This window comes from Nycticebus coucang, chromosome 11, assembly GCF_027406575.1.
Source record: "Nycticebus coucang isolate mNycCou1 chromosome 11, mNycCou1.pri, whole genome shotgun sequence".
Lineage (NCBI taxonomy): Eukaryota > Metazoa > Chordata > Mammalia > Primates > Lorisidae > Nycticebus > Nycticebus coucang.
This window is the reverse complement of record NC_069790.1, coordinates 23,739,082-23,764,345: the sequence shown is the minus strand read 5'-3', so window position 1 is coordinate 23,764,345 and position 25,264 is coordinate 23,739,082. Positions and strand designations below refer to the sequence as shown.

Below are 25,264 nucleotides of genomic sequence, written 5' to 3'. Positions count from 1 at the left end.
GTATAGGGGAAACTTCCTAAAGGCAGAATACACATTTCTACATACAATACCTAAGAAAATGCCATGAAGGCTACGTTGAACAGTTCAATGAGAATATTTCAGATTTTATATGCAACCAGCACATTGCACCCCTTGATTGCACTAATGTACACAGCTATGATTTAATAATAAAAAAGATATTAGTATTTCTGTAAAAATGTATAGCTACATCTGAAATGACAGCAAATTTCATACTAAGGAAAATATATATTCGATTAAAGATATTTTTCCTGTTATCTGCTATATGAAAGTTACTTAATTAGTTAGGTGCTTTGTTGATCTAAAGAAGTGTGTGATTATATTTCTTCCCTTTAGTTTCCAATAAGTTAGGGAAAGCAGTGGCAACAATGGTGATAATGAGAAACATTTGTTAATTGGTCAGTAATATAATTGCCTTGAGCAGGGTGACCCTGAGACTCCCAGAACCACTACCACATCTTACTGTCCTTTTGGGCCAGGATCACTGTAGCATGCAACTTCTTCACTTGTATCTGCTACATTTATAAGGCCTTGTACAGCAGGGTGGGAAGCTAGTGTTCTGGGAGATCACAAAACTGATAAAGGATATGTAGCTTGCCAAGCTTAGTTTCTTCTTCCAGGAGCCTAGGATTGTTGCCTGGACTAGATGGAGGCTGAGGTCTGGAAAAACACCTGCCACAGAATGGATAGATGTGTAGAAAGAGGAGACACGGGATCCTGGATGTGCAGGATCCTAGAGCCAGCCATAAGGAAGAAGCCAAACATCTGCTCCAGGAAAGACAAATGTCTGGACTTATAGGCAACATTAAGTCAGACTAAATACTTGTTTCAAGATAGCTGGAGGGATAGACAAGCCTGTACCTTGTGAAATGACCCTTCTTTTTTTCATGCTGAGTTCTACAACTCACAGGGACACTTTCTAGAAACCACTGAAGACCCAGGAGATCAGACCCTTAAAAAAACTTTAAACACCCTGAAATTGTCTCTTTCCCGAGGCAAGTATAACTGTGTTAACATCTATAATTATTACGCAATTCTTAACATGACTGCTGCTCTTTGTAGCTCCCTCGCTGTCATCTAATTCTTCTGTTATGTGATAGTACTTTCCATACTTGAAAATAGTAATGTATCTTCTGGGGAGAAGTCTGGGCATCTCTGTGTCTAGGTCAGCCTTAATGAGTCTTCCTGAATCAGTAATAGCAAAAGCAGTCTTCATTCTTCTGCCATCATGCCATCTTTCCAAGTCTACTGTGAGCTCTTGGAAGGCAGAGCCTCTCACCTGATTTTTTATTTTATCCTGAATATCTTTTACTGGACCTTACTTTTTCTTTTTTTCTTTTTATTAAACCATAGCTGTGTACATTAGTATGATCGTGGGGCACCATACACTTGGTTCATAGATCGTTTGACACATTTTCATCACATTATTTAACATAGCTTTTGTAGCATTTTCTTAGTTATTTTGCTGAGACCTTTACATTCCACATTTACTAGGATTCACATATACCCTTGTAAGATGCACCGCAGGTGTAATCCCATTAATCCCCCTCCTTCCCCCTCCCTCTCCCCTCCCTCCCCTCCCTTTCCCCTTTCTCCCTATTCTTAGGTTATAACTGGGATATAGCTTTCATGTGAAGGTCCTACATTAGTTTTCATAATAAGGGTGAGTACATTGGGTACTTTTTCTTCCATTCTGAGACACTTTACTAAGAAGAATATGTTCCAGCTCCATCCATGTAAACATGAAAGAGGTAAAGTCTCCATCTTTCTTTAAGGCTGCATAATATTCCATGGTGTACATATACCACAATTTATTAATCCATTCGTGGATCGATGGGCACTTGGGCTTTTTCCATGACTTAGCAATTATGAATAGGGCTGCAATAAATATTCTGATACAAATATCTTTGTTATGGTGTGATTTTTGGTCTTCTGGGTATATGCCCAGTAGGGAGATTACAGGATTGAATGGCAGATCTATTTTTAGATCTCTAAGTGTTCTCCGTATCTCTTTCCAAAAGGAATGTATTAATTTGTATTCCCACCAGCAGTGCAAAAGTGTTCCCTTTTCTCCACATCCACGCCAACATCTCTGGTCTTGGGATTTTGTGATATAGGCTAGTCTCACTAGAGTTAGGTGATATCTCCAAGTAGTTTTGATTTGCATTTCTCTGATGATTAAAGATGATGAGCATTTTTTCATGTATCTGAAGGCCATGCACCTGTCTTCTTCAGAGAAGTTTCTCTTCAAGTCCCTTGCCCAACTTGCAATGGGATTCCTTGTTCTTTTCTTGCTAATGCGTTTGAGTTCTCTGTGGATTCTGGTTATTAAACCTTTGTCGGAGACATAACCTGCAAATATCTTCTCCCATTCTGAGGGCTGTTTGCTTGCTTTACTTACTATGTTCTTGGCTGTGCAGAAGCTTTTTAGTTTGATCAAGTCCCAATAGTGTATTTTTGAAGCAGCTTCAATTGCCTGGGGGGTCCTTCTCATAAAAAACTCGCCCAACCCAATTTCTTCAAGGGTTTTCCCTACACTCTCTTCTAGTATTTTTATAGTTTCATGTCTTAGGTTTAAATCTTTAATCCAGTGAGAGTCTATCTTCGTTAATGGTGAAAGGTGTGGGTCCAGTTTCAGTCTTCTACAGGTTGCCAGCCAGTTGACCCAGCACCATTTGTTAAATAGGGAATCTTTTCCCCACTGAATGTTTTTAATTGGCTTGTCAAAGATTAAATAACGGTAAGTAGCTGGATTCATCTCTTGGTTCTCTATTCTGTTCCAGACATCTACTTCTTTGTTTTTGTGCCAGTACCATGCTGTTTTGATCACTATCGATTCATAGTATAGTCTGAGGTCTGGTAGCGTGATTCCTCCTGCTTTGTTTATATTTCTGAGTAATGTCTTGGCTATTCGAGGTTTTTTCTGATTCCATATAAAATGAAGTATTATTTTTTCAAGATCTTTAAAGTATGACAGTGGAGCCTTAATGGGGATTGCGTTGAAATTATATATTGCTTTGGGTAGTATGGACATTTTAACAATGTTGATTCTTCCCAACCATGAGCATGGTATATTTTTCCATTTGTTAACATTCTCAGCTATCTCTTTTCTTAGAGTTTCATAGTTCTCTTTATATAGACCTTTCACGTCCTTTGTTAGATAAACTCCCAAGTATTTCATCTTCTTTGGCACTACTGTGAATGGGATTGAGTCCTTAATTGTTTTTTCAACTTGACTATTGTTGGTATATATAAAGGCTACCGATTTATGAATGTTGATTTTGTAACCTGAGACACTGCTGTATTCCTTAATCACTTCTAAGAGTTTTGTAGTAGAGTCCCTAGTGTTTTCCAGATATACAATCATATCATCTGCGAAGAGCGAAAGTTTGATCTCTTCTGACCCTATGTGGATACCCTTGATCGCCTTTTCTTCCCTAATTGTGGTGGCTAAAACTTCCATTACAATGTTAAAGAGCAATGGAGACAATGGACAGCCTTGTCTGGTTCCAGATCTGAGTGGAAATGATTCCAATTTAACTCCATTCAATATAATATTGGCTGTGGGTTTGCTGTAGATGGCCTCTATGAGTTTAAGAAATGTCCCTTCTATACCAATTTTCTTAAGTGTTCTAATCATGAATGGATGTGGATGTTATCAAAAGCTTTTTCTGCATCCATAGAGAGAATCATATGGTCTTTGTTTTTTAATTTGTTTATGTGCTGAATTACATTTATAGATTTACGTATATTGAACCAGCCTTGACATCCTGGGATAAAACCAACTTGGTCATGATGTATAATTTGTTTGATGTGTTGCTGGATTCTGTTTGTTAGAATCTTGTTGAATATTTTTGCATCTATATTCATTAGTGATATTGGTCTATAATTTTCTTTTCTTGTTGGGTCTTTTCCTGGTTTGGGGATCAGTGTGATGTTTGCTTCATAGAATGTGTTGGGTAGTCTTCCTTCTTTTTCTACCTTATGGAACAGGTTGAGTAGTATAGGTACTAATTCCTCTTTAAAGGTTTGGTAGAATTCAGACGTGAAACCGTCTGGTCCCGAGCTTTTCTTTTTGGGGAGTTTTTGTATGGTTGATGATATTTCTTTACTTGATATGGGCCTGTTCAACATTTCCACTTGTTTTTGATTAAGTCTTGGAAGGTGACGTGTTTCCAAGTAATGGTTGATTTCCTTCAGATTTTCATATTTCTGAGAGTAAAGTTTCTTGTAATATTCATTAAGGATTTTTTTGACTTCTGAGGAGTCTGTTGTTATTTCGTCTTTGTTATTTCTGATTGATGAGATTAGAGATTTTACTCTTTTTTTCCTGATTAGGTTGGCCAACAGTTTATCTATTTTGTTGACCTTTTCAAAAAACCAGCTTTTTGATTTATTGATCTGTTGTATTATTCTTTTGTTTTCAATTTCATTTAGTTCTGCTCTGATTTTGGTTATTTCTTTTCTTTTAGTGGATTTGGGGTTGGATTGTTCTTCCATTTCCAGTCTCTTGAGATGTCCCATTAAGTTGCTTACTTCCTCTCTTTCCGTTCTCCTGAGAAAGGCTTGCAGTGCTATAAATTTCCCTCTTAGAACTGCCTTTGCTGTGTCCCAGAGGTTCTGATAGTTCGTGTCTTCATTGTCATTTTGTTCCAGAAATTTGGCAATTTCCTTCTTGATCTCATCTCTGACCCAGCTATCATTCAGCATAAGGTTATTTAACTTCCATGTTTTTGTATGTGTATGCAGATTCCTCTTGTTACTCATCTCAAGTTTTATTCCATGATGGTCCGAGAAGATGCATGGAATAATTTCTATTCCTTTAAATTTGCTGAGGTTAGACTTGTGACCTAAGATGTGAATGATTCTGGAGTAAGTTCCGTGGGCTGATGAGAAGTATGTGTATTCAGTTTTGTTGGGATGAAATGTTCTGTAGATGTCAGCTAAATCTAAATGCTGAATGGTTAGATTTAAATCTAGAATTTCTTTACTCAGCTTTTTGTTGGAGGATCGATCCAGCACTGCCAAGGGAGTGTTAAATTCTCCGACTATTATAGAGTTGGAGGAAATCAAGTTGCTCATGTCTGTTAGAGTTTCTCTAATAAATTGAGGTGCATTCTGGTTGGGTGCATATATATTAATAATTGAAATCTCATCATATTGAGTCTTACCCTTAACAAATATAAAGTGACCATTTTTGTCCTTCCTTCCTTTTGTTGGTTTAAAGCCTATTGTGTCCGCAAATAAAATTGCAACTCCTGCTTTTTTCTGGTAACCATTTGCCTGAAATATGGATGACCATCCTTTCACCCTGAGTCTGTATTTGTCTTTTAAGTTAAGATGTGACTCTTGTATGCAACAAATGTCTAGCCTGAGTTTTTGTATCCAGTCAGCTAACCTATGTCTCTTTAGAGGACAGTTTAAGCCATTCACATTAATGGAGAGCATTGATAAGTTTGGTGAAATTTGGGGTATTGAGGTTTTTGAAAGTCCAGTGGGCATTTTTAATCCTTTTTCCATTGTGGAAGTTAGAGTTTGATCAGAAGTTTCTGAGTGAGTTTACTTTTGTAGTAGAGGATTGGGTTGGTTATTATGGAGGATAGGTCTGAGAATATCCTGAAGAGCTGGTTTAGTTATGGCAAATTTCTTTAGCATATGTATGTCATTAAAGTATTTAATTTCTCCATCGTAAATGAAACTCAGTTTAGCTAGGTACAAGATCCGGGTTGAAAGTTATTTTGTTTGCGGAGATTAAATGTTGATGAGCACCCTCTTCTGGCTTGAAAAGTTTCAGCAGAGAGATCTGCAGTCATTCTAATGTTCTTCCCTTTGAAGGTAATAGATTTCTTTCTCCTGGCAGCTTTGAGAATTTTCTCCTTCATATTAACTTTAGTGAAGTTAATTATGATATGCCTGGGGGATGTCTTATTGGGGTTGAGTCGTGCTGGGGTTCTGAAGCTATCTGCTATCTGAATTTCAGGTTCTGTAGGCATGTCTGGAAAATTCTCTTTCATAATTTCATGCAGAAGGGCCTCTGCACCCAGTGAGGCCACTTCATCGGTTTCAGGAATTCCTATGAAACGGATATTTGCCTTCTTCGAGTTATCCCAGAGCTCTCTGAGTGAGTGATCCATTTTTGCTCTCCATTTCTCTTCCTCTTTGAGAGTTTGGGAGCATTCAAAGGCTTTGTCTTCGATGTTGGAGATCCTTTCTTCTGCTTGGTCCATTCTGTTGCTAAGGGATTCCACTGTATTTTTCATATCTTTGAGGGCTGCAAATTCTTGTTTCAGTGTGTCTAAGTCTTTCGTGGTTTTGTCTTTAAATTCGTTAAATTCTTGAGACAGCTTTTGAATTTCTCCACAAATTCCTAATTCCATTTTGTTAATCTTGTTTGCCATCCAAATTCTGAATTCGATTTCTGACATCTCAGCCAGTTGTTTGTGAATGGGATCTTCAATTACATCTGCCGTATCTTTCCTTGGGGGGGTTGATCTATTCTGGTTATTCATGTTACCAGAGTTTTCCCGCAGATTCCGCCCCATGATGGTTTTACTCCCTTTGATTTTCCTCTGGCGTTTTATCGAGGACCCGTACAGTGCTGTGGCCTGAGAAACTGGGGCCCCGTTTTGTGTAGAGGGGCTAAGTGGTTCTGACTTATTTTCAGCTTGTTTCTATGTGACCCTAGTGAAACAGTTACTCTGGGTTGAAGTCTCAGCTGTGGAGAAATACCAGCAATTTAGTCACCCCACCCACCACAGGCAACAAATGGAAAAGGAAAATCAAACCTTCCTACAACCACACACCCAGGGCACCACCTGGATAGTCCCCGGGTGAGTGATTCAGTTCAGAAGGTCCAAGTCAATTGTCTCAGTCAGCCGCTGCCTCGGGTGGGAGAGTTCAAGAGGTCCCTGGGAACTGGGTCACGGGTCTGGTGACTGCTCTAAAATGGCTTGCTCCAGTGCTGCGTGGAGTCAGGAAGAGCCACCAGTAAATACATCAGTCTGGGAAGATTGATGCCTCCTTTCCCTTCTTGCAGCTCTGTCACATCCAGTCTCTGCTAGCCCCACAGGGCTGTGACCCAGTCAGTTGTCTGCAGTAAGCAGATACTCCAGGACTTTGCACCTGCCTAAGTCACAGGGTCTGTGTCTGCTTGACTACGCTGCTATTCTCTGTCTTTATCCAGTAGGGAGTGGTGTGGCCTGTCAACCTCGGGCACGTGATGGAGGCTGGAGGTGTTCACTCAGTTCCAGCCTCATCCTTAGTTTATGTTACTGGGTGAAGGGAACAACCCTGTGGGAGTTTGTTTCTGACCTTGCCAGATTCCTCTGCAGTGGAAAGGCTGATTTGATTTCCAAGAACCTGTGTCTTAGCCCATGTCTTTAGTCCTGCGGGTTTGTATTCACAGCACGATCAGTTGTTGGCTGTAGCCTCTTGGCCTCCTTTGTCTATGAGCTGGTGATCCCCTATGGGCCAGGTGCGTCTTAGGCTCAGTAGAGCGGTTCTCTGGATCAGCCCCACCCTGGGAGTTTCCCGGCTCTGCGGGTGTGTTTTCTAGTTCCCGTGTTCCACCCAGGTCGGTACCGTCTCAGGAAAACCCTTTACTCACGGGGCCTGTGTTTCAGTCCCAGGTCTGTTCCATGGTGGTTGCCATCTGAGAAGATGCTCAGCCTCATCTGGTTGCCCAGGAAGACAGGAGGAGAGGCTATGGGATATCTGGGGGTGGGCCTTGTTATTGCTGAAGATGGCTGTTGCTCTGCACCTCGGGGCACCACCGCTCCAGTGTAATTCCCTCTCAGCCGACCATTGTCTTCTCGCTCCTTTGCTACAGAGTCAGCACTGGCCAGCTGCAGTCCAGGTGCTGTGTACACCTCTTGAGAGTTCAGCCAAGAATCTGGACTCCTGAGGGGGCAGGTCTCCAGATCACGGAGTGAGAGTGGAGGGGGGTTTTAGGAGCTCAGGTTTATAGGTCGTAACACCAAGCTCATTGAGACCAAATGAACAAATAAACAGATACAAAGATTACCAGGCACATGGACCCATAGATACAGAGATAGATGGAAACACATAAACATACAAGCAATAGCCCCGACAACAGCAATATAAGAACAACTGCAATAAAAATAGTGATAATCGTAAAATAATTGAAAGAAAGGAAATAAAAGAGAAAAAAGTGGTGTTAGAAGGAATGTTAAATGAGAAGAAAGAAGAAATTAAAATTAGAAGACATAGAAATAAAAAATATATGTATATAAAATGTAGTAATAAGAAATTATCGAAATCTCCTCTAAGAAAATGGTGAGGAAAAATCAGACAAAAAGAAAACAACAGCAAAAAAAAAAAAAAAACCCACGAAAGCCAAAAAAAAAAACACAAAACAACAAAACAAAACAGAACAAATCAAAAAAGGCACCAAGTGCAAAAATATTCTTGTGGTAGAAATATACCTATAAATGTCTATATGTCTGCTGTAGGGATCAACTTTCATAGGAATATATTCATACTGCAATATACTTTCTGGACACCAGGTGGCGCTGAATACCTGGTTTACAGTTTATACCGTTACCATGGTAACCACCTTCCATGGCGGATTGCCATTTTGGAGTTTCCGTAAATGTTTTTCACCTAAGAATTGTGTTACCTCGGCCTTTCTCCTCCGGACAGCACTTGTGACCGACCCTCCCACTCAGTGCAGGTGTCCACGCTTCCTAAGTCCCTCCACTCTGCTCCCAGGTTCCCCCGCAAACTGGCGACTGCAATCCACCATAAGGGGAGTGGTGCTGAGTTTGCGCGGTATCTCCTGTAGCTGGTTCCCGGGGCTTCAGTAGCCAAAGCCGGTCTGCAACTTCAGTTGCTCCGCGTCTCCAGGAGCCAAAGCCGGGTCCTAGGCTTCAAGCCGTTCCCGTGGTCGGAGCGCTCGGGGGATTTATTCTGAGTTGTATGGTTCAGAGTTTTGGATGGGCGTCTGCCAGTTCGCTGCGCAGCCTGAACTGCCAGCCCCCTCCAACACCTGGGGGAAAGGTGCCCGCCCTTTTGGGTAGTTCAAAATGTCTGTTTCCTGGGTAGGATCCCTTCCCTTCAATTGTCCAACAGTTTGCCCAGCTCCCTGTGGTTTTGAGTGGCTCTCCTTTCGGATGCCTTCCTCAGTTCAGGATTAATTACTTGTCAATTGGATTTTGTCAGCATTTACAAGCTGCTGACCTCCGTGGTGGAGGGGCCTGCTGGCCGGCATGGCCGAGCAGGGATGAGTCTCTACAACAGAGTCTGTGATTTTTAAATTACCCCTCATATATAGCAAACCGCCAGTTCGCTGGGCATCTCCAGCTGTCTGTCCTCTCCAATAATCCACACCCAGGGAAGGTCCAGACCGCCTTTCCTCTCACCTGGTAGCTTGGGAGAGGTGGGCTACACGTCTGTCCTGTTCGCCATCATGCTCCGCCCTCATCTGGACCTTACTTTTAAGGTCTCACTCTGTCACCTAGGCTGAAGTACAGTGGTACAATCACAGCTCACTGCAACCTTGAATCCCTGGGTTCAAGTGATCCTATTGCTTTATCCTCCCAAGTAGCTGAGACTACAGGTCTGCATCACAATACCTGGCTAATTTTTATCAAGACCCTAGAGATAGGGTCTTCTCATGTTGTCCAGCCTGGTCTTGAGCTCCTGGCCTCAATTGATCTTCCTACCGTAGCCTCCCAAAATGCTAGGATCATAGACATGTGCCAATGTTCTTGGCCTTTGTTTAGAGGATTCTAATATTATACTGTATCTTCACCATTTTCCCTTCTACTTCTCTGTCTCTACTCCATTATAATTGTGCTTGAAAGCATTACAACTTCAATGACATTTACAAGGGAAAGTAAAAGCTGTTTTCTGTGACATTAGTCCTACTATCTTTAATGAGGAGACATGAGCAAAATGTCTTATAAGCATTATGGACAAAAGTCAGTATATAGAATAAGCCTAAGGTGTAGGGAGGACTGGAGAATGATATGACAGCATATAAACAAGTATTCTAAATGCCCCTGTGTCATGCTACCCTAGCTAGACTTTAGATTCCTTAAGCAAGAAGACTGAGTTCATTTCTGTACTCCCAACATTTCTTTCTTTATGACATCATGCATAATATAATAGATGCTTAGTAAATCATGAATTAAGTGGAATATAGGACTTAATCCTAGAGTTCATGAAGTGTATAATCCTTTTGAAAGGACTGACTATAGTCACCTGGGATGTTAGATAAGAATGCATGGCTATATATGGTTAAGTGCCTACTGAACTGCAGACATAGTTGTTAAGTCTTTGCATGTAAATTCAGAGAGATGCAATCTTGTGAATCATTTAATAATTAATCTTTGTATTAATATGTAGAGTTCCAGTGCTCTGTTACTAAATGGCTGGATGACTTTGCAAATTACTTAAACTTTGCAAATGGATTTATTTTTCTCTAAAATGACAATAATACTATTTCCCCTATATGGCGTTGAGGTTTAAAAAAGAAAGTGTATGTAAGTGCTTTAGACAGTGCCTGGTGTATATTGGACTTCCATTTGTGCTAGAGAAATAAGTTTCTTTGGGTCTATGAGATTAAAACCAAGTCCAGAAGAACAGATAATAAAAAGAACCATACCCTAAAACTTGCCACTGTGACCACCTACCTTTGGAATTCGATTTGAAAATTGAGTGATTGATGCAAAAAACAATAATGAAGCAGAAGTATTTTTATAAAGCCAATATAATCTTCTCAGTGTTACAAAAAAAGAAATGTTTATCCTTATAGTACTCATGTCGGGGATAGTGATAAATTATACAGTTTCAGCTGTAATTGTATGAATAAGCATTATTCCTTAAATATTTTTTCTCTCTTAGAACGATACCGCATTCAGAGTGAACAGTTTGAAGATCTTTGGCTTATAACAAATGAACTTACTCTTCGCCTTCAAGAATATTTTGAAAAGCAGGGAATCAAAGATTTTGCCTGTTCTTTTTCTGGCTCTATGCCTCTCCAAGAATATTTTGAGTTGATTGATCATCATTTTGAGGTGTGTATGATTAAAATTCATATCATATATAATCCTTAAATATATGGAAAAAATAGATGCTATAGAAGAATTCTCGCATGCAATTCTATTAGTCTGTGTCCTTCAAGTTGTTATCTGGGTGGTGGATTATGTGAATCCATTCCTGTTCTCTTTTCCAGTTTGTGATCAGTTACAGACGTTTTCAGAGTGGCTGCCTGGAGCTAAGCATATTGTCTGGCCTTGGAACAGAGCTGATTTAATTCTCCCACATGGTGACTTAACCTTTGACACCAATAACCCAGCATTAAAACTATTTGAGCCTATAGGCAGCCATTTGGCTAACTAATTCTAGCAGGCCATAAATGAGGTGTAATTATAAAGTGATTTTTCTTTTTCTTTTTTAACAAGTACATCCAAAATTCTGCATCTGAATGAAGGTTAACCACTTAAAATATTCTCCAGCACCTGGCACAGTGGGTGCTTTGTAAATGTTGAATAATTAAATGTCTAAATAAATGAGATTTGATAATAACTTTTTTTATTTTATTATTAAAATAGCTGTGTACATTAATGCAATCATGGGGCACCATACATTGGTTTTAAATACAATTTGACATATTTTCATCACACTGGTTAACATAGCCTTCCTGGCATTTTCTTAGTTATTGTGTTAAGACATTTATATTCTACATTTAGTAAGTTTCAAATGTACCCTTGTAAGATGCACTGTAGGTATGGTCCCACCAATTACCTTCCCTCCAGCATCCTCCCCCTGCTCTTCCCTCCCTTTCCCCATATTCTTAGGTTATAATTGGGTTATAGCTTTCATATGGAAACTATAAATTAGTTTCATAGTAGGGCTGAGTACATTGGATACTTTTTCTTCCATTCTTGAGATACTTTACTAAGAAGAATATGTTCCAGCTAGTTTTGCATTTTTTCTTTGGACTTCCACAACCTCTGTTAGATATTTTTGAGTATCTAAATAATGGCAAACCTTCATCGTTTTATAGATTGATTTGGTGTTTGGAAATGGCCAAGGGTCTTGTTTTATGAATGGGTGGAACAATGACAGTCATTGTTTTAAAAGTTCTGTGTGTTAAAATAGAGTCATTAGACTCCACTTACTTATAGAATCTATAAACAGATTCTAAAAGTAATACAAAAGGGGAATTTTGAGAGCATTTTAAACATCATTCAAGTGAGTAAGGATTGGTAAGGGAATGACTGCTTTTTAAGGAATCAATAGACATTCAGTTTATTAGCAATGGGGTGTTATGTGTCAGAGATAGAAAGGGAATATCAGTCACATAACTTGTCAGTCAACCCTTGAACATTTTAAGAACATTGGCTTTCACCCATGAAGACTTCTGTTAATGCAGTATGAACATAAAGGCAAAATTTTCGATATATATGTAATGCAATTATAAATAATCATCGTTATTAAATAAATTACATTTATTTTCCCTTATCTATGATGATAATATTTTCTAGGACAGTTTACCTTTGATCCAGTCACAGCACCAAAATGGACAGTTTAGGAGGGTATGTTTTGGTATTTAAGGGATAGTGTAGAATGTGAGAAATTCTTACTTCGCTGTGCAAATCTGGGGTCTAGGGGTTTATGAAAAAGAGTCCACAGAAAGACTAAGACTGCTTGCATATTTGTAATATTTAACATACAGAATATTAGATAGTACTGACTAATAAATGTGACATGTAATTTTCCCTCCTTATTTGCTGGCTAGTATCTCCCTGGAGTTTCCACATCAGAGGTACTTATTTTCTGAGGAGGGACTTAGAGAATACCATGAACTACAGGCACCTTTCATTTGTTACACACATAAATTAAGTGGGGTGTGATTATGCTTTCTATGTTCTCTGTCCCCCGTCTCTGCTTTCATCCATTAATAAGATTTTAAATTTGGAATCAAGATGGTTTTGGAATTCAAGTGTCCCTTGGAGTGTAAACTCCATGAAGGGAGGGGTTTTTGTCTGTTTTACTCATTGCTATAATTTCTAGTGTTTGGCCCTATGATCAATGGCAATGAACACAGTACTCCTTAAATGTTGAAATTCGGTTGAAATTATTGCTGCCTATTTATGGATTCAAAGGAATGATAACTTGGCTGGTGTCTGAGTCTTGAGAATATCTTTTGAATTTTTTTATGTTTCATGATGATTCAGGAAATAAAATATTGTAGTTGCAAATTATATAATTAGAAGAGTGAATTATTGACAATTAGACTGATGTTCTTTTAAAAAATTAATTTGGTTACTTAATTTTTGGTAATGAACAGTTTTTTTTCTCCTCAAAAGAATATTCTTTGATTTCTTTAGTCCTTCTAAAATTGGGATTAAAGGAAGTTGATTTATCAATTTATATTGTATCAACTTCCAAGTTACTTCTATTTCCCAGGTAGTTTTTGTCATGTATCTGGAGTATACATGCACTGAAAAGGTAAAGAATTTGGTTTGATACCAGAAATGTTTGACTTCTGACCATTTTGAGTATAATATTTTTTCAGAACTAGTCGATTACTGTTTTATGAAGTTGAATTGGCAGTTCACATGATCTGATCTCATAGAGTGTTTTTTCTACCATACATTGATTGGCTAGCTTTCATTTATTTTAATAATAATATATTTAATTATGAGATGGGTTTTAGTGAAAAGAGATTTTTTAATTCTCATTTTTCAGCCACTCACTTTCCTTTTTGGAGGCAATATTTGGTCTCCAGTTTCTTGTATATCTTTCTAAATATATTCTGTGCGGTTAAAACTATGTTAATGTTCAGATTTCTTTTTTTAAAAAAATAACAAATGCTAGCATATTATACATACTATTCTGTATATTTTTGCTTTGTTTTATTTAACCATCTGTGGGATAGCATGTTATATCAGCACTTAGTACTCTTATAGATTAGTCTTCTTTATTTACCTAATTCCCCGATTAAAGGGCATTTTAATTATTAATGATATCTTACCATAACAGAACAATTTTGTAATGAATATCTTTATATGTACATCACTTTTTATAGTCGTTGCTCTGGGATAAATTTCTAGAAGGGATTGTTAGGTTAAAGGCTGTAACCTTTAAGAGCTGTTTGTATTAACTTTTAGGTAAAACTTTGCCCATTTTTCTATTGGAGTGTTGCTGTTTTTCTTACTGATTTCGATTGGGTCATTGTCCTTTTCACAGTGATTTGTAGATGCTTTCTAGGTAGGATGGGCATATGTCTACTTCTTTCTCTCTGTGGTTATTGCTGTTATAACCTGAAGTTTATTGTCTTATCACTTTGCTTACAGGTCTTTTTTTTTAATCACATATAATTAAATGTTCATTTTAGTAATTTATCAGTGGTATGCATGGCTTTTGGCTTTTGATTCATGCTAATTAAGGCCTTTCTATGTCAAGATTATATAAAAATTCTAACTTTTCTAGTGCTTTTATTGTGTTTACACTATTGATCTCTCTGTTGTTGATTTTGCTGGAAACAATGGGAGTGATTCCTATTTTTCCCATGTAATCAATTATCACAGAACATATATTAAGTAATCTATTTTTCCCCAGTTATACTGGGTCACCTTTACTAAATTTCCATTTGATCTATTTCACGGTATTATTTATGTATTCATGTAACAAATATGTTTATATATCATTATTCTTTTTAAAACTTACATTGCCATTTTCTCTATTCTTTCTTTAAATGTTTTTTATGTTCATTTAACCTGAATTTAAGACATTCTTTATTGTAGTTGCGGATAAATGGTGAAAGATTAGAAGAACTCTTATCTGAAATAGCCATACAATTTCGGGCCATTCAACGTCGGCTTTTAACAAGGTTCAAAGATAAAACACCTGCTCCTCTCCAACACCTGGACACTTTGCTAGATGGAACTTACAAGCAGGTCAGTGTAATATCAGTGACAGTTTTCTACTACTGGATATGATTTTTCCTCCACAGAAGTGTCCAACCTTTTTTCTTATCTGCCACATGTGGGAAGAAGAGTTGTCTTGGGTCACATGTTAAATATACAAACACAAACGAAAGCTGATGAGCAGAAAAAAGGTCCATGAATAATTTTTGCAAAATATGACACCACAGATAAAGAAAACAGTCCTTACATAATTTGCCCGTAGACCACAGACTATAGGTTGGACACCCCTGTGAGTCTAGAGTCATGTACCAGAGTATAAAGGCAAATATTTCTTACATGTGCCTTATGTAACAGTGAATAGCGCACAAGCTTTAGAATCAGAAAAACCTAGGTTAAAAGTCAATCTCAGCCACTTTCTAACTGTGTGTCTTTGGGCAAATTACATTGAGATCATCATTTTCCACATACTACCACTCAAGGTTGTGAAGATTTTCAGTCATTTATAGAAAGCAACTAGCACAATGCCAGGCACGTGATATGTGCTTGGTAAATAGTTATAATTAGGGGGCAGTGCCTGTGGCTCAAAGGAGTAGGGTGCTGGTTCCATATGCTACAAGTGGCGGGTTCAAGCCCAGCCCTGGCCAAAAACTGCAAAAAAAAAAAAAAATAGTTATAATTAGTATTACTAGACAATTCTTGGTATACCCCATAATTATTACTGTAATTCTCTTAACTGTCTTACCAAGCTCCTAGCTTATACATGAGTGTGATGTCTGTTGATGTTTTGAGATGGAATTCTTTTTTTTTTTTCTTTTTATTGCAGGGGATTCATTGAGGGTACAAGAAACCAGGTTACACTGATTGCATTTGTTAGGTGAAGTCTGTCTTACAATTGTGTCTTGCCCCCAAAAGGTGTGGCACACACCAAGGCCCCACTACACCTCCGTCCTTCCCTCTCTCTGCTCTTCCTTTCCCTACCTCCTCCCTCCTTCATTCTCTCTCTGCTCTCCCCTTCCCCCACCCCCACCATGTCATTGTCATTAATTGTCCTCATATAAAAATTGAGTATATAGGATTCATGCTTCTCCATTCTTGTGACGCTTTACTAAGAATAATGTGTTCCACTTCCGAGATAGAATTCTGAAGCAGCCTTATTCAAAAAGTTCTAGTTCAAAAGACTATTTTTCTCCTTCTTTGTGACCCTCCTTCCACTGAGTTTATCATTTGCATGGCTACAGAGAGCTGGCTGTCACTGTTAAGGCATTATATCTTCAAAAACTGTTAGAAATTATTATTTCTGGCTTGAAAAAATAAGTTTTCAAAGTTTGATTTTATGAGTGAGGACTCTGCCACTTCTGCTATTCTGTAGTCTTTGAATGAGTATAATGAAGATTTTAAATATCTGCATGGTATCTTTCCATATTTCTACACAATGCCACTACCCTGTTTCATAATCATTGTTGGTGCTATGAATATTCTGTTGATTTTTAAAATTGATTTTTAAATGAGATTATTATATATCCCCATGCAACATTAACAAATAATACAATGAGATCCCTTTACCAAGCAGGATATTGACATTAATAAAATGCACAGGTTTTAATTCAAATTTACTTTTACTTATTTCTGAGGGTTTATTTATGAGTTTTATCATATGTAGATTTGTATACGTGGTCTCATTCCAGGTACTAAACAGCTCTTTCACCACAAGACTTCCCCATGTTGCCCTTCCCCACACCTCTCTCTCTACTTCCCTTACCTACACCTTTCTGTTGAATTTGAATGGACAAATCAGATTTTTTCCAGAATTGGTTTTCCTAGGGGAATGAAAAGTAGCTTACTATGTTTATTTTGATGATACATTTACTTTTTGAATTTTTCATGTTATTTGAAAATTATTAACAATTTGAGGGATAGTCTAGAGTAGTAGTAGGATATTGGAAAGAATGCTGGGCTTAGAATTCAGTGCCATGACTTACTATCTGTGTGGCTTTTGCAATTCACTTACCTTTCAGAATTCCCATTCCTTTCCATAAAATGGAATTAATGCTATATTGTTATAAAGTTTATATTCCATAATATACATGAAAGTGCTTTGTAAATTGTTCTACAAACATAGACTGCCAATTTCCTTCATACTGGCATAATTACCATATTTTGCCATGTATAATACGCACTTTTTAGTCCAGAGTTTTGAGGAAAAAATAAGGATGTATATACGTACTTCTCTGTAGATGGGTAGTACCAATTCCTTATCTATATAAAATTTTTTAATTCTTTTATTTATGCCTATGCATTAAAAGCGTAACTCCTTCTTGTACTATAATATGTTAAAAATAAATGCTAAAATTCCTTTATAATACAAAAAGTGCCTAAATATAAACAAATAAAAATTTGAATAAAAAATTAAACAAAAGATTTTTTTTTTCTGAAAGTTCAGTTCAAAACAGGTGCACATTATACATGGCAAAATATAGCATAAGATTCATAGGTCAGTAAGCACTAATGCTTTCTTTGTCTGTCCCAGTTTGTTTTCTCTCTTTTTTTATTTCCCCTAGAGATGGAGTATTACTCTGTCACCTAGGCAGAGGACAGTGGTGGCATTATGGTTTAGCCAGCTAATCTTTAAATTTATTATAGAGATGGGGTCTCACTATGTTGCCCAGGCTATTCTTGAACTCCTAATCTCAAGCAGTCCTCTGTGCTTCTTCTCACTTAAGCCCTGTCCAGGGCTGTCAGACTGAGTTCTGTGTTTGGTTTAATGCTCTGTATAGTACCCCTTTTGAAATTCTTAGTATTTTTTGAACAAAGGGTGCCATATTTTTATTTTTTCCTGGGTACTTCAAATAATGTAGCAAGTTTTGGCCCTGTGAGTATACTAACTAATAATGATGAATATAACAAGAAAACTGTGAATTCAGATGCAGAGCAGAGTTCAAATATAGAACAGCTTTACTGCCCAACCCCCAAATCACCTGTAGGCTTCCCCAAAGATGAAGCAAAGGGGACAGCTCCTCTGGACAGCGCATGGTCTTTTTTCTGAGACAAGTATCTTGTTTAATGGCAATGAAACAATCATCCATGAAAAATCATCTCATTTAGGAACATCATTCTGCAGTTGGCCTTCTCTTGGCCTATTGTGGGTGGTAGCCTCTTTTATCTTTTAAGATTTCTAATAGGTTGGTCACTAGCTTCAAGATTTACCTTTAATAGTTCTGAGTATTGATATACTAGGTGGTCAGCTAAATACTTCCCCCTACTTTGAACTGCAAGTCATTTCCTATATTCTATATAGGAACCCCCAAAACTGCATTCGCACAAATCCTCAAACTCATATTCCCTTCCTACTTTCATTAGCATACTTTTTCTACTAGTATCTACTACCACATCACATTTCATCAGGACCATCTATTGAGCACCCTTTACTGAGGCCAGTCTGTGAAGAGGAGACTAGGACTATAAGTTGAAATACTGCCTTCTCAATCACCTGAATATATTTCTGGAGAACCTAAGAACAAAAATAAGAGAAATTCTTATTTATGGAGTACTGTTGAGTCTGAAGTAAATTTAATTTTTCTGTTAATATTTATTCTTTTAATATCTAAAGTTATTTTGTAAAGGTAGTAATATTCTTTATGGATGAAGAACATGAGAGTCTGAGTTGGGTTAAGAAACTTGATCAATGTTGTACAGATACTAAGCAATATATTCCAAAGCCAATGTTTTTGTGTATCATGTGGCATTTTCACTGTAATTATTGTCAGGTGGGACATAGACATCCTTGGTTTTCTTGAGCAAAATTATGATCAGGTTAAAGAAAGTGGAGATGCATGCAAATGATTTGTACGTATTTGCGCTGTATGTACGTATATGTATATTCATGATCATCTAGTATTCATTATATATTCACCTATCAGAAAGGTAGCAGAATCTTCTGGAGCATTCCCCAGGATGCTGTGTATATCTGATATATACCCCAGTCTGTATATATCTGAAACTTAAGTATTGAAGGAAAAGCTGACTTTGTTATCTTATACTCAGGTTCATTTTCTTTGCCATTGAATCCTAATGTTTATTGGCAGAAAAGCTTTGAAAAATAAGTTCTCTTTTATGTTATAAAATTTTCACGTAAATTTGTTAGTCAACCAAGACTGATTGAATAAATTGAAATAGGGGAAATTAGACTTACTCTATCATTGGGCTTATGTTTCAGTGTGTGCTGAGATTTTCCCCTCCCAATGAACACTAAGCCTCTGTTGTAGCAGAGGGAACATGTTTTGTGATGTAAATGTTTGTGTCAGATGATGTATGTGTGATATAATGACTGGAAGTCATTAGAGTTTTAGAAAGACAGTTGGCTGATTTTTCTCTTTTGCAAAACAGAGGCTATATTAGGCATAATTTTAAACAGCGATCTTGTGGTTTAGAGTTTTCTGTTTGTTAATTTTTCTTAAAATTAATTAAAATTTCCTACTTAAAATTTCCTAACTTCCTTCTATTCTGTTTGTTTGTATGGTATGTGTATATGTATACTCACACACATAAAGTCATTTTAAGTCACACAGAAGCTTAAGAGCTTTTTGGTCCATGGCTTTTTAAATGAGCATGATTTTGGCTGATAACACAAAGGAATATGTCATGAAACCGTTTAAAGATCCACTTTCCCCATTGCCATTGGGAAGTAAAAAATATGCTGATAGACTGACAAGGAGCTATCAGTGATGTGGTGATGTTGCTGGGCTTGTTTTTCATATAAGCACTTAAGAGCTAAAAGAAAGTTATTTCTGGAAAGGTGATAGTTATAAAAAGGTAAAAAAGGAGGACATAGAAATTTGCAATTACATGTTTGTGGATGAAGGGGAGTGGTAAGTTAAACAAAAAGAGTGAGATAGTAGTCTAAAAATGGAATTTGTGTGTTTTTGCCCTGTAATTCTACTGTTGGATATTTAGCTAAGAAAATCATTCACCAAAAAAATGTATTCATCCAGTTACTTATTTAAATATTACATACCTTTGCAAGAAATTTTCCAGCTGGAAAATTATTAGATTTATTATAATACTACTATTTTATATGCTATCATTTTATATGATTATTACATTTTGTTTCTTTAAAAGCTCATAATATAAACATTTCATGTAATTGAAAAAGCAGATTATGAAATAGCATGTATTAAGTTACAAATAATGAAGTAGATGTATCTATGATTGTTAAGTGTGCAAATATTTGGAAGCAATACAAAAAATTGAAAATGTTATATATTTCTTTTAGATGACTTTAATTTCTGAAATAATTTTTTAAAAGTGTTATTATGATTATGATTTGATGACCACCAAAATAACTTTTTCATAATCATGAGAATGTACTTAATATTGAACTATATATTTATAAATAGTTAAGAGAATAAATTTTATGTGTATTTTACCACATGTAATAACACATATAATAACTTTTTTGCAAAATGGGATATAGTTACAGACTGATTGTCATTGGTATTTTTGAGGGAGCTATTTTCTTTCTCCTGTATCCTATAAACTCATTTCTCTGGTTTCAGGATGCTTAGAGCATGAGTGTCCAACCTTTTTTCCTCTGGTACACATTGGAAGAATAAGTTGTTTTGGGCCACACATTAAATACACAAACACTAATGAAAGCTGGTTAGCCAAAGAAAAAGATCCATGCATATTTTTTGTGATATCTTATACCACAGATAAGCAAAAAAAGTCCTTACAAAATCAGCATGGGGCCTGTGGGCATGTTACTTCATTTTTCTGAGAGTCTTCACATTCTTCACACTTATCTGTGGATCCCTTAAAGCCGATCTGAGTAGCATTTACCATGGTACTTATCCTCTAATAAAATTCAAAATAAATATTTATTGTACCTCCACAATGTTTATGGCAAGGGACTTGGCATCTTGAATTTTCATCAGTTTAGAATTTTAGAAACCAATGGTCATCTTAGCCTTAAGGATCATCTTGTACCAACCCCTTAGACTGGGGTGTGTTTCTTGGCCAGTGAGCATTTATTAGGTGACCTTAAAGATAATGATCTAAATAACAGGGCTTTGTGCAACTGAATTAGTTTTAGACAAGATATATAAGTCCAAAGTACTATTATAACACTGGCAGTATGCTTTCCTGGATGTAGGTATGTAATGCTAATTGACATTAATGGGGGTTGTACATACATCAAGGGAAGAAAAGGCCTATTACTTTATAAAAACATCAACTTTTAATAACCATCTGGTATGCTTTACTTCCCCAGGGCACGCGTGCTTTTTGTAAATTGAATGCATACTTCTCTAATGTGAGTGTTCTTCACTCAGTATTAGAGTTTTCTGTTTCCTAGTGTTAACTTGAACCACTGCCTATATTGTAAATTTAATATTAGGAATTTTATCTTGGTAAGTTTATCAAATTCAGAAATTTGATCACCTGCCTGAAATAAAGCATTCTAAGCCAGAAGTAATCAGGAGCCCTCTTTTGCTAAAATTTCATTCTGTTTGTTGTTTAATCTTTTAAAAAAATTTATTTATTTATTTTTTTTATTGTTGGGGATTCATTGAGGGTACAATAAGCCAGGTTACACTGATTGCAATTGTTAGGTAAAGTCCCTCTTGCAATCATGTCTTGCCCCCATAAAGTGTGACACACACTAAGGGCCCACCCCCCTCCCTCCATCCCTCTTTCTGCTCCCCCCCCATAACCTTAATTGTTATTAATTGTCCTCATATCAAAATTGAGTACATAGGATTCATGCTTCTCCATTCTTGTGATGCTTTACTAAGAATAATGTCTTCCACTTCCATCCAGGTTAATACGAAGGATGTAAAGTCTCCATTTTTTTTAATGGCTGAATAGTATTTCATGGTATACATATACCACAGCTTGTTAATCCATTCCTGGGTTGGTGGGCATTTAGGCTGTTTCCACATTTTGGCGATTGTAAATTGAGCTGCACTAAACAGTCTAGTACAAGTGTCCTTATGATAAAAGGATTTTTTTCCTTCTGGGTAGATGCCCAGTAATGGGATTGCAGGATCGAATGGGAGGTCTACGTTGAGTGCTTTGAGGTTTCTCCATACTTCCTTCCAGAAAGGTTGTACTAGTTTGCAGTCCCACCAGCAGTGTAAAAGTGTTCCCTTCTCTCCACATCCACGCCAGCATCTGCAGTTTTGAGATTTTGTGATGTGGGCCATTCTCACTGGGGTTAGATGATATCTCAGGGTTGTTTTGATTTGCATTTCTCTAATATATAGAGATGATGAACATTTTTTCATGTGTTTGTTAGCCATTCGTCTGTCATCTTTAGAGAAAGTTCTATTCATGTCTCTTGCCCATTGATATATGGGATTGTTGGCTTTTTTCACGTGGATTAATTTGAGTTCTCTATAGATCCTAGTTATCAAGCTTTTGTCTGATTGAAAATATGCAAATATCCTTTCCCATTATGTAGGTTGTCTCTTTGCTTTGGTTATTGTCTACTTAGCTGTACAGAAGCTTTTCAGTTTAATGAAGTCCCATTTGTTTATTTTTGTTGTTGTTGCAATTGCCATGGCAGTCTTCTTCATGAAGTCTTTCCCCAGGCCAATATCTTCCAGTGTTTTTCCTGTGCTTTCTTGGAGGATTTTTATTGTTTCATGCCTTAAGTTTAAGTCCTTTATCCATCTTGAATCAATTTTTGTGAGTGGGGAAAGGTGTGGGTCCAGTTTCAGTCTTTTACATGTAGACATCCAGTTCTCCCAACACCATTTATTGCATAGGGAGTCTTTCCCCCAAGGTAAGTTCTTGTTTGGTTTATCAAAGATTAGGTGGTTGTAAGATGTTAGTTTCATTTCTTGGTTTTCAATTCGATTCCAAGTGTCTATGTCTCTGTTTTTGTGCCAGTACCAAGCTGTCTTGACCACTATGGCTTTGTAGTACAGACTAAAATCTGGTATGCTGATGCCCCCAGCTTTATTTTTGTTACTAAAACTGCCTTAGCTATACGGGGTTTTTTCCGGTTCCATACAAAATGCAGAATCATTTTTTCCAAATCTTGAAAGTACGATGTAGGTACTTTGATAGGAATGGCATTGAATATGTAGATTGCTTTGGGAAGTATAGACATTTTAACAATGTTGATTCTTCCCATCCATGAGCATGGTATGTTCTTCCATTTGTTAATATCCTCTGCTATTTCCTTTGTGAGGATTTCATAGTTTTCTTTATAGAGGTCCTTCACCTCCTTCGTTAGGTATATTCCTAGGTATTTCATTTTCTTTGAGACTATGGTGAAGGGAGTTGTGTCCTTAATTAGCTTCTCATCTTGACTGTTATTGGTGTATACAAAGGCTACTGACTTGTGGACATTGATCTTATATCCTGAAACATTACTGTATTTTTTGATGACTTCTAGGAGTCTTGTGGTTGAGTCTTTGGGGTTCTCTAAGTATAAGGTCATGTCATCAGCAAAGAGGGAGAGTTTGACCTCCTCTGCTTCCATTTGGATTCCCTTTATTTCCTTGTCTTGCCTAATTGTATTGGCTAGAACTTCCAGCACTATGTTGAATAGTAAAGGTGACAGAGGAAAACCTTGTCTGGTTCCAGTTCTAAGAGGAAAAGTTTTCAGTTTTACTCCATTCAGTAAAATATTGGCTGTGGGTTTGTCATAGATAGCTTCAATCAGTTTTAGAAATGTGCCACCTATGCCCATCCTCTTCAGTGTTCTAATTAGAAAAGGATGCTGGATTTTATCAAATGCTTTTTCTGCATCTATTGAGAGGATCATGTGATCTTTAGTTTTGCCTCTGTTAATATGGTGGATAACGTTTATGGACTTGCATATGTTAAACCAGCCTTGCATCCCTGGGATGAAGCCTACATGATGAATGACTTTTTTGATGATAAGCTGTAATCTATTGGCTAGGATTTTGTTGAGAATTTTTCCATCTATATTCATGAGTGAGATTGGTCTGAAATTCTCCTTTTTGTTTGGGTCTTTTCGTGGTTTTGATATCAGGGTGATGTTTGCTTCATAGAATGTGTTGGGGAAGATTCCTTCTTCCTCAGTTTTTTGGAATAATTTCTGCAGTACAGGAATAAGCTCTTCGTTGAGGGTTCGATAGAATTCTGGAGTGAAGCCATCTGGACCAGGGCATTTTTTGGTTGGAAGCTTTTTTATTGTTTGTTTGATCTCAGTGCTTGAAATTGGTCTGTTCAGGAGGTCTATTTCTTCCTGGCTAAGTCTAGGGAGAGGGTGTGATTCCAAATATTGATCCATTTCCTTCACATTGTCAAATTTCTGGGCATAGAGTTTCTGGTAGTATTCAGAGATGATCTCTTGTATCTCTGTGGATCAGTTGTTATTTCCCCTTTATCGTTTCTGACTGAGGTTACTAGAGATTTTACTTTTCTATTTCTAGTTAGTCTGGCCAATGGTTTATCTATTTTATTTATTTTTTCAAAAAACCAACTCCTTGATTCATTAATTTTCTCAATGATTCTTTTGTTTTCAATTTCATTGATCTCTGATTTGATTTTGGATATTTCTTTTCTTCTACTGAGTTTAGGCTTAGATTGTTCTTCTTTTTCCAATTCCATAAGATCTCTTGTGAGATTGTTGATGTGCTCTCTTTCTGTTTTTCGAATGTAGGCATCTAAAGCGATGAATTTTCCTCTCAAAACTGCTTTTGCAGTATCCCACAGGTTTTGGTAGCTTGTGTCTTCATTGTTGTTATGCTCAAGGAAGTTAATGATTTCCTGTTTTATTTCTTCCTGCACCCATCTGTTATTCAAGAGAAGATTTTTGTTGCCTTTGGGTGGGGTCGAGCATTTTTGTTAGAGTTGAGTTCCACCTTTAGTGCCTTATGGTCTGAGAAGATACAAGGTAAAATTTCAATTCTTTTGATTCTGTTGATATTTGTTTTGTGTCCCAGGATATGATCAATTTTGGAGAATGTTCCATGGGGTGATGAGAAGAATGTATATTCTTTATCTTTGGGGTGGAGTGTTCTATATGCATCTATCAAGCATAGTTGTTCTAGGGTCTCATTTAAATCTCTTATATCTTTGTTTAATTTCTGTTTAGAGGATCTGTCCAGCTGTGTAAGAGGTGTGTTAAAGTCCCCTGTTATGATGGTATTATCAGATATCATATTGCACAGACTGAGTAAGGTCTGTTTCAAGAATCTGGGAGCATTTAAATTGGGTGCATAAATATTTAGAATTGAAAGGTCTTCTTGTTGTAGTTTTCCCTTGACCAATATAAAGTGACCATCTTTGTCTTTTTTGACTTTAGTTGCTTTAAGTCCACATGTATCTGAAAATAAGATTGCAACTCCTCTTTTCTTCTGAATTCCATTTGC

General features: G+C 37.0%; 1 protein-coding gene across 3 annotated transcripts in view; it reads left to right on the top strand.

Annotated features, from left to right (window-relative positions):
• The window catches only part of BBS9 (Bardet-Biedl syndrome 9), a 610,039-nt gene that overhangs the window by 365,441 nt on the left and 219,334 nt on the right, over positions 1-25,264 (top strand). For all 3 annotated transcript variants that reach the window (XM_053609065.1, XM_053609064.1, XM_053609066.1), the window contains 2 exons: positions 10,885-11,057; positions 14,796-14,948. In XM_053609065.1, coding sequence (XP_053465040.1) covers positions 10,885-11,057; positions 14,796-14,948 — 326 coding nt within the window. The remainder of the gene's footprint in view (positions 1-10,884; positions 11,058-14,795; positions 14,949-25,264) is intronic.